The sequence below is a fragment of the Glossina fuscipes genome, unplaced genomic scaffold (assembly GCF_014805625.2).
Source record: "Glossina fuscipes isolate IAEA_lab_2018 unplaced genomic scaffold, Yale_Gfus_2 27, whole genome shotgun sequence".
In the NCBI taxonomy this organism is placed as follows: domain Eukaryota; kingdom Metazoa; phylum Arthropoda; class Insecta; order Diptera; family Glossinidae; genus Glossina; species Glossina fuscipes.
The window spans coordinates 4,168,230-4,177,504 of record NW_023998422.1 but is presented as its reverse complement, the minus strand read 5'-3'; the positions used below and the strand labels follow the sequence as shown (position 1 = coordinate 4,177,504).

At 31.1% G+C, this 9,275-nt stretch overlaps 2 protein-coding genes across 2 annotated transcripts; one reads left to right on the top strand and one right to left on the bottom strand.

The window, feature by feature from the left end:
* Positions 1 to 1,312: 1,312 nt before the first annotated feature.
* LOC119635917 (protein SGT1 homolog) lies at positions 1,313 to 2,245 on the top strand. The gene has a single exon (XM_038030952.1). The coding sequence runs from the start codon at positions 1,494 to 1,496 to the stop codon at positions 2,043 to 2,045; it is 552 nt and encodes a 183-aa protein (XP_037886880.1). The 5' UTR covers positions 1,313 to 1,493; the 3' UTR covers positions 2,046 to 2,245.
* Positions 2,246 to 2,480: 235 nt separating this feature from the next.
* LOC119635920 (putative deoxyribonuclease TATDN1) lies at positions 2,481 to 3,876 on the bottom strand. Its single transcript, XM_038030958.1, has 4 exons — positions 3,769 to 3,876; positions 3,511 to 3,690; positions 2,851 to 3,460; positions 2,481 to 2,778 (listed from the first exon to the last, which is right to left on the bottom strand). Exons 1-4 carry the CDS (start codon positions 3,833 to 3,835, stop codon positions 2,670 to 2,672), a joined length of 966 nt encoding a protein of 321 aa, XP_037886886.1. The 5' UTR covers positions 3,836 to 3,876; the 3' UTR covers positions 2,481 to 2,669.
* Positions 3,877 to 9,275: the final 5,399 nt, after the last annotated feature.

Here is a 9,275-nt window from a genome sequence, read left to right as displayed (position 1 = left end):
ATTTACTGATCAGATCAACATATTTCTTGAGAATCGAAATTATGGTATTTAAGTTTATTATTATTATTTATGGTTATTAAGTTTAAAATTCAGTTATCGTGGACCAAGGATGAAAAGCATGTAAATATGAACAATTATTCAACAAATGTAAACAAATTGGACGCTTATTCTCTCATTTTTCGAATTATTGAGAATATATACGCTTATTCTCTTACTGTTGTGCATGTATTGTGCCGCTTTGAGAATAAGCATATATTCGTTCTCAATTGTTTTGCATGTATTGTGCCGCTTTGAAAATAAGCATATATTCGTTCTCAATTGTTTTGCATGTATTGTGCCGCTTTGAGAATAAGCATATATTCGTTCTCATTTGTTTTGCATGTATTGTGCCGCTTTAAGAGTAATTAATTAATTAATTATTTTCAGTGTGCTTAATATAAAATTCGAGAAGAGAGACAGACTAATGGCAAGTAACGATAGATTAGTTAGTAGATTATGCTATAAAAACCAATTGCTCTCAACACTTTTTTGTTACACCTCCTCAATTTGAAGTCTCACAAAAGAGTCTCAGTACAGTTTGTTTTTAAAAATCGCATGATCGCATCAAAAGATGAATTTGTATTTGTAACGGCATCTTGATTACATTGTGCACAATTTTATTTGAATTAAAATGTCCAAATTGTGGGTTCGTTGAGAAACCCTACTAAAGAAAATAAATAAAAAGGATGACATTCATATATTTTTTGATGGGATAAGAAGTTTTTCGCTATTTACATCAAAACTAAGGGAGACTTTTTTCCATCGCGCCTCATGCTTATTATTATATAATGATGTATGTGAAAAATTGAAAATGAGTTTATCGCGGATTGTAGTCGAAACATTTATCTTCTCTCCTCCGGGAATGTCCATTAGGTATTACGAGACTAATGATTAAATCGTATGCAAATGTAAGAGAAGAACATGTAGAATGTAAAAAAAAACAAGAGTAAATTCTCTGGGGCTAATGTTAAAGTAATTCAAACAAACTCTTATACATTTTTCAGCTGTCGCTCTTGCTCTTAGAAACGAAATTAAATACAAATATATTTCCACACATTAAGTGCTAATAAATATTCACGTTACTCTACCTCTCTAAGCAAAGAAGCGCAAAAAAATCGACTTGAAGCGGTTGCTCGCCTCTTTATCACTCAGCCATTCTTTGAAAATTAAATATAGGGTTACCGAGCTTTGTGATTTCTTTGCTACATTTTTCTAGTTGCAACTCTATTATTCACAGTTTTTGATATTCCTTACATTTCTTTGCTTTACATATTCTCTAGAAAATGTCAATAAAAGCACAACGTAATAAAATGACAACAAACATCGTATATTTTTGACAATCATCTCGGGAACTTTTATAAATTTATTTATAAATTACTAAGCACAATAATACATTTTCACTTCATATTCAAATAAAAAGAAACAAAAAAAAAAAACCTACAATACTCACCAAAATGTCCATTCGTCATGATTGGTATCAATCGGATGCAAAAGTTGTCGTAACAGTGCTGCTAAAAAATGCCAAGGAAAAGAATTATAAAGTTACAATTGAGTCGAAACATCTCAACATGACCGCGGATGGTTACGAACTCGATTTAAGACTTTATGCTCCCATTAATGTGGAACGTTCGTTTTATAAGGATTACCCGTCGAAAGTAGAAATAACATTGGCAAAACAAGCGGGCATACGTTGGGAATCACTAGAAACCAAGACGGCATCTGTTGCACCAATAGCTCCCCCACCTATACACAAAAAGAACTGGGATAGTTTGGCTAAGGAAGTCGAAAAAAAGGAAGAGGAAGAAGCACAAAGTGAGGAAGCCCTGCAACGTTTATTTAAGAAAATCTACAGTTCTTCCTCGCCTGAAGTGCAAAAAGCCATGAATAAATCATTTTCTGAATCTGGCGGCACTGTCCTTAGTACTAACTGGAACGAAGTGTCTAAACAACAGGTGGAAGTTAAGCCTCCCGAAGGTACAGAATTTAAGAAATGGGATGAAATTTAACTGGCGTGCATGCAGAGGTGGCTTTCATTTCTACTAACTACTATTTCACTATTTAATATAGCTAATGAGCGAACATCAGTAATCTCTTGCGATAATATTGTATTTTTGTCTAATGTCTTTCCAATTTTGAGTTTATATTTTTTTATTATTATTTTGTCTCTTAATAAAACGCGAATGCGATCCAGTTTTCCTTAACTTTACAAAATGGCAAAGATTTTTTGGGTTAAGGGATAAGGCGTAAGCTAACCATTTTATAAGGCAACCGAACGTGTCAAAGAGAAACAAACAGAAAATGAGAAAAGAAAAACTTCTACATGAGCATGTGTTAAGATGTCTTATAATTGATCTTTCTGTTAACATAATTTTGAGCATACAAACCGCAACGAGCTATTCTAGAACGTTATAATAGTGAATGAAAAACAACTTCAATAATAACATGCTTTATTTCCTTTAAACACTGACTTAAACATTTGAGATGATGATCCGATATTTTAAATTTGTTTTAACAGCAACGAGGCTTCTTATCCATCTTCCTTTATTTTCGCTACAGCTTACACACTCCATATAGACTTCAAACGACAAGAAAATTAAACAATATCTTTGAAGTTAAATGCAGATGAAATTTTATTTCATCTCCTTATTAAAAAACAACCTAACAGTATTATTATATATAACGTCGGCCAACTTGTTAACAGATTCCTTCTTAATGCCAGCTATAACCTCTAACACTTGACTGGATAGAATAAAACGGCAAGCATTTCAAATTATTCTTCAAATTATAAATAAATTCTATTAAGGGTCTCACCTTATTTGACAGGGTTCACAGCGACCCTCTATCAGGGATTCAGCTGACCATTTTTCTTTCTTCTTTACGCTCGGAAATTTAGTTTCTACAAATTCAAAACCAGCATGTGTAGGACGAATGCCACACCAAGGGCAGTCAGTTTCGATCATAAGACGTTCGTTAGATAACTGAGATGCTACTGTAAGGTTATCAACCGTTCTCAAAGAGCAACCGTTTATACCCAAATACAATTGCGGATGATAATTAAGAATCTTTTCAGCTTCCGATAAGGATCCGTCGAAACTATGCACTACACCACCAGCGCATGATTCAAATAGAGAACGATTTCTTTCTAAAATGCACATGAAATCCTCGTGTGAATTCCGACAATGTAGAAACAATGGCAGTTGGAATTCTTTTGCTAAATGTAGTTGTTTCTCAAAATAAATTTTCTGAGTTTCCTTATCACAAAAATGTAAACGATCGTAGTCGAGACCACATTCACCAATAGCTACAATTTTCTTTGGATTCGACGAAATTTTCTCCTTTAAAGCTTCATAATATTCTTCGGGATTAGTAAGAAATTCTCCACACCGTGTTGGATGACAACCCATTGTTACATACAGGCGTTCTGAAATATGGATTTTTTAGTAAATCGAGGATTAACGGTAATTTACTTGCCGTCTTTATTTGCTATTTCTAAAGCCTTGTCAGCTTCACTTAGTGTTCCTACTGTGATAATGATTTTTTGTAAACCTTGTTGCCAGGCGCGTTTTAGAACTAAATCCAAATCATCTGGATGCTTTTTCGAACCGCCGTAGACGCCACAAAACATGGAATCAGTTAAATTCGCACCGATATCTACATACAACGCAAATGAAAAATAGTGTAAGTAAAAGCAGACTCATGAAATTCCAATTGAAGAAATCTAAGGCAGACCTATGTATTTTAAAGCCATCTTTAGTGCTTTACACTTTTCCACATAAGACCGGTAGAATAACTGCATGCATGTGGTAATCTAAGGTATAAAACAAGTTGATTTTCTTTTTTTTCATCTTACGGTATGTTGGTGAATATACAAACGTACAATACAGTTGTATCGACAGAGTATCCTACAATTGGTTTTAAACCAAAGCAGCCTTTATTGTCTGGGAATTCATAAGATTTAGATTTTCCAGTAAAAAAAATAGTTGCCATTAGTTCGGTATGGGGTTGTTGTTGCAAATTCTGGTACCGTTGTTGCAAATTTTAATTTTTGTTTACATTTGCATTGCCACATACCTCTTTGTTTACATTTTAGTTGTTTACATTTAAAAAAAAAAGACCGCATGTGGTAGTAGACGGCTTTGCATTTAACAGAATCGGATCCCTTTGGTCTGTTATTTAACAGAATCGAATACCTTTTGTCGATTAAGCTGGGCATTTGGTCTGTTATTTAACAGAATTGCGTCGCTTTTGTCGATTAAGTTGGGCATTTAACCATTCATTTATTATACGCGACTCTGTGCTTTACCTTTCAACATGGAATTTAACCATTTATTTATGGCGCCTACCTCAAGGTGGAAAACCGTGCTTATATGCTTAATGTCTCTTTCTCCGTAGGCGAAATGTAAAAACAATGGTATCGCCAAAAATGCAATAATGCAATAATTTTATTTATTTACACTTTATAATTATAATTTTAATCGTTTAGTTATATTTTATATTACGATGACAGATTACATTTATGTGGATTCGTTTGTTTGCTATTTTACATTATTTTGATATTTTCCGATGTTATTTTCTAAACATTTAACATATCCAAATAAATCCGACCCAATTGAATAACCTTACACGCGGCCAATTGCTTAACGGCAGTCATATTCTTAAGAAAATCAACGTTTTTTGAAGCGCGAGATATGATTTCATCCCATACTTGTAAAATTTAATAAGTTTAGTTTGCTTATTTTCCAAAAAACTAAACATCTAGAGGTGATGATAGAAGAGCGAAAGCGAACAAGTAAAGGAAAAAGAATCGGAAACAATCAGGAAACCATTAAAACCATTTAAAAGAATAACAATTTCAATATATATATATATATATATATATATTTTTATGTACTAACAAAGTATTTTAAATGTATAATAAAGATATTATATAAATAAAGTTATTTATTGCATTTATATTTAAATATAAATTATATAAATTAATACACAACAGAAAACAAAAAATAAAATGAAGGCAAAAAATAAAATTAAGGCGAAAAACATAACATTTTTAATTTTCATTTAACAACAAAAAACAAACATTCATTTAACAACAAAACAACAACAAAACAAAAAAAATTGAAACTAAACTAAATACATATTCAAATTTGAAAATTAATTCAATAATTAAAAGTAATTCAAGTCAAGAAACTAAACTATTAAAGTATATATACACATATTACATAAAAGTTACACACAATTCCGGCAAATCTCGACCAAGGTAGGCATCGTTATCGACGCAGTATTTTATGATCGCGCGCCAACGACGATCCAAAAGGAGTAGGTCGGGGTTGCCGTATATTATAAGAAGAGCTCGAGATATCGTCACGTTAATCCGTTTCTCGTTTTGAATGACACCTAATGCATGCTGCACATCGCCAGGTATATGCTTCTTGCTTGACCTGACTGTTGAAATTAATATTATATTGCGTTCCTAAAAAAAACCAAGTGAAAGCAACATTAGCATTAATTCAAACTGTAATTTTACGAAGGTTATACCTGTCCTTGGAATTCTTCCACAGAACCAATTTTAGGCATCGCTACGTCGGCATCATCGAAAACGTTTCGCAAATGTTTAGCTTGTTTCAGGTACGGAGTGATGATTCCAATTGATTCAGGCAAATGACTTCTTAAGAAGAACATCGTGTTCACGTTGGGCCTATTCTGTGCATACCACAGTGAAGCTTCGAATGTTGATTTGCTGAACAACAAATTATAAAAAATTATACTTTGTAAAACGAAGCTAATTGCGTACATAGTACAGTACCTCTTTACTCTACGCATAAGTCACGGACGCATTCGATGGACATAATCTTACTGAGTTATGAAATGTATAACGCAAAGTTACAATGCATATTTGTGAGGGAGAATGAAAAAATCTTAGAAACAAATCGCGAAAATTATTTCCTTTCTAACTCGCTTTGAATTAAGTTTTAGGTAAAACAAAGTGGGAACGAAAGAGAACAAAGTGTACTTCGCAATTCACAACTACGTTCGATATAATAGCTCCGTGGAATTTCTACACATAAGTTTGAGGTAATGGCTATTAAAGACAAGTAGAAACTTCGTTAGTAAACCGGAACAGTTAATAAAAACTAAATTTCATTTACAAAGGAAAGCACTTTAATGAATTGGTTATATACCAGATTATATTTACACAAACCAAAATTGTTACAGATATTCTTCGCTTTATTCCCCGTTTGAATAGTTAAGGGAATTACATTTAAGACACTTAGGTGTCAATTATTAAAAATCCCTCTTAAAATGAAGTCGCTATAAAAAACATGGTCATTCATCGAATGCAACAATAGATAGCCTATCACAAGATTTGATTCTCCCGATTTTTGAGTAGATTGGTTTGTGCAGTTTCAAATCAGATCGCGGTGTAAGAAATCAATTTTTCATTCCCCTCATTGATTTTTTTATCAATTTTTCATGTTTTTCATTCAAATTAGATTGAAGCTCCATTCATTTGATATAATATACAAATTTTTCTTTTATTTTTTATCAACTTTTCACTGCCCTCATTGAGTTTTTATCAATAGCTAAGTATAAATTACTTCTTAGCAAAAAAATAAAGTAATTTTATAAAACAGTTTAAGCAGAATTTTCCCATACACATTTCCGGACAAAGCTAAACATATATATATATAAATGAATAGAATACATATTTTTTGATAACTTTAAAATTAGTCCGCCAACTATCTCTCGGCAACAACACCGTAAATTAATTCTTTTCGAAACATTTTATTCTACTCTCCTCCGTTAATATGATTATGTAATATTTTTAGAATTATTGTTCTGGTCAGATATATTTCGAGACCGCTCTTATATATAACATTTATTGAGCAAATAAGGATATTAACACAAATAATCTTCAACGAATTTTTTGATATCTTTATCGTTTTTGTATTGTTTAACAGAAAAAAAGGGCGCATATAAAGTAAAATGACTATTTTCTTTTTTTTTAGAAGACAAATACATGCATAATCTTTTACAAGAAAGAGTGCGTTCCGTCATTTGATTCATGCAACACAAAAAAGAAAGCACTCTATGTCGGCAACGTTAAATACCGATATTGCTTTTGCATCGTTGTAAAGAACTAATGAAATACTTTGTTTGTTTGATTCGTGCTTTCTTTTGGTAGAAAGGCGTGATAGATTTACAAACTCTTATCAGAACTTATTGATAAAGGTTATATAAATATTGTAATTTTTTTATATTTTTATTTATATATATATATATATATAATATATATATAATTGGGTGTTTCGTCAATTCTCTTTATTCTCCTTGTTATTTCTTTGAACTAGTACGAGTAAGTCTTAAGCCCGATAGCCGCCACTTCTTTGGTTGGTTTACCGTTAATACTGTATCGGGATCTTTTTCCATTTCCATTTGATGGATGGAGTACTTGTTTCAACTGCATTTTTAAGAAACTCCCCTAATTCGGGTGTCGTAGTCTCGGTTTGTGATGAATTTCTATTGGATGCCTCACAGAGTTCATTGGGTGACCTAATATTCTTTTTTGGATTTATTGACAACAAGCGATTTTTACGAAACATCATTGAAACATTTAAAGTCGGAAGCCCGATGTTCAAATATGGCCAAGTGTTGTTGAGATTTTAAAACGGTTTTCTTTCGATTCATCATCAAGAGCCAACAATGGTGTATCATCGATCTGTAGACACGCAAACTGCTTTGAATTATCTTGAGTAAGCAGCCATTCACTTTTCGCCTCTTCGACTTTCATATTCGACTTTTTCTCATCTGTTGACCACAACTTGCTGCTACAACTGGGGTAATCTCCTTCTTCTTTCCTGCTTGTTAAATTGTAATTGGAATTGAGGAAAACTTACTCTTATATCTTGAGTCCATTTAAATGCCTTCTCACAAAGGGTACTTGGGATACTTGGGATATTAATTGATACAACGCATCTGTTTGCATAACATATTTTTAATTATTTTATTTTAATTTGAAAATTTGCTTTGGAATGGGGATCCTAGTACTAATTATTTTTCTATGCATTTTGTTGTGGTTGCTTGATGTACGCGATGGCCCGATTATTAGAAATCTTATTCTGCGATGGCGAAAAATACTAAAATGTTTATATTTTCAAATTTGAATTTATTTACAATAAAAGTTTTACTGATCGGAATGCTCATAATAGAGAGTTAAACGTTTTTAGAAGGCAATAGAAAGGTAATAGTCACAGCCGGGTGTGTGCCTAATCGACAAAGGTGTTTTTGCTGAATGAACACTCACTACACTAAAGACAAAAGAAAACTCTATCACACCTGAGATTTGTAACCGCGTACATTGGTCTGGTAGTCGCGGTTCCCATCCACTCAGCTACTCAGGCGAGAGAAGAAGACTTAAAGAAGAAAAATGAATGATAATTTTATTTTATTAGTGATAAAGTTTTATTTTAATTCAATTCAAGCATATTATTATCATAAATAGTATATATATGGTCTATAAATGTATTTCGGCATATGTGTAGGGTCTATGTATGTCTATTTATTATTATTTTTTTAATGATTATGTTGAGTAATGGTATATGTGTTTTGTGTGGGGCTCTTGTTTGCTTTGCTTTCATTAGTTTTTTTTTTTTCTCGAATTCTCGTTTAAATAAATTTTTTTTATATAAATTTGAACATATGTATATATATAGATATCAAATATATACATACGATACATGAATTATATTAAAATATAATTTATTTTAGTTATTAATTTACTTTAACATATATAAAAAAAAAAAAAAAAAAACAGAATTAACAAACAGTAGAAGAAAAAAAGGTAAACAGGATAACGAAAATAAAGCTTAAAAAAATCAATTATATTCGAATGGTATCATGTATTAGAGAAATAATTTTAAAAAGAAAACAAATAAAAGATGTATATATAATAAAGAAATAAAATTTAGTTCATTAGGTTATTAACAAAAAGATGCACAGGTATAAGAAAAAAGTTAATAATAATTATAAACTAATTTATTAAATTGTAAAATATGATAAGCGAGAAATTGTTTCAATTGTTTGATTAATTAGCCAAAGATATATATATATATATATATATATATATATATGGATATATATGGATATATATATATATATATATATATTTATACATATATCCATAAGTTTAAATATTAATAATTAAAAATAATATATTTCACTTTATTTATTATCGTTTT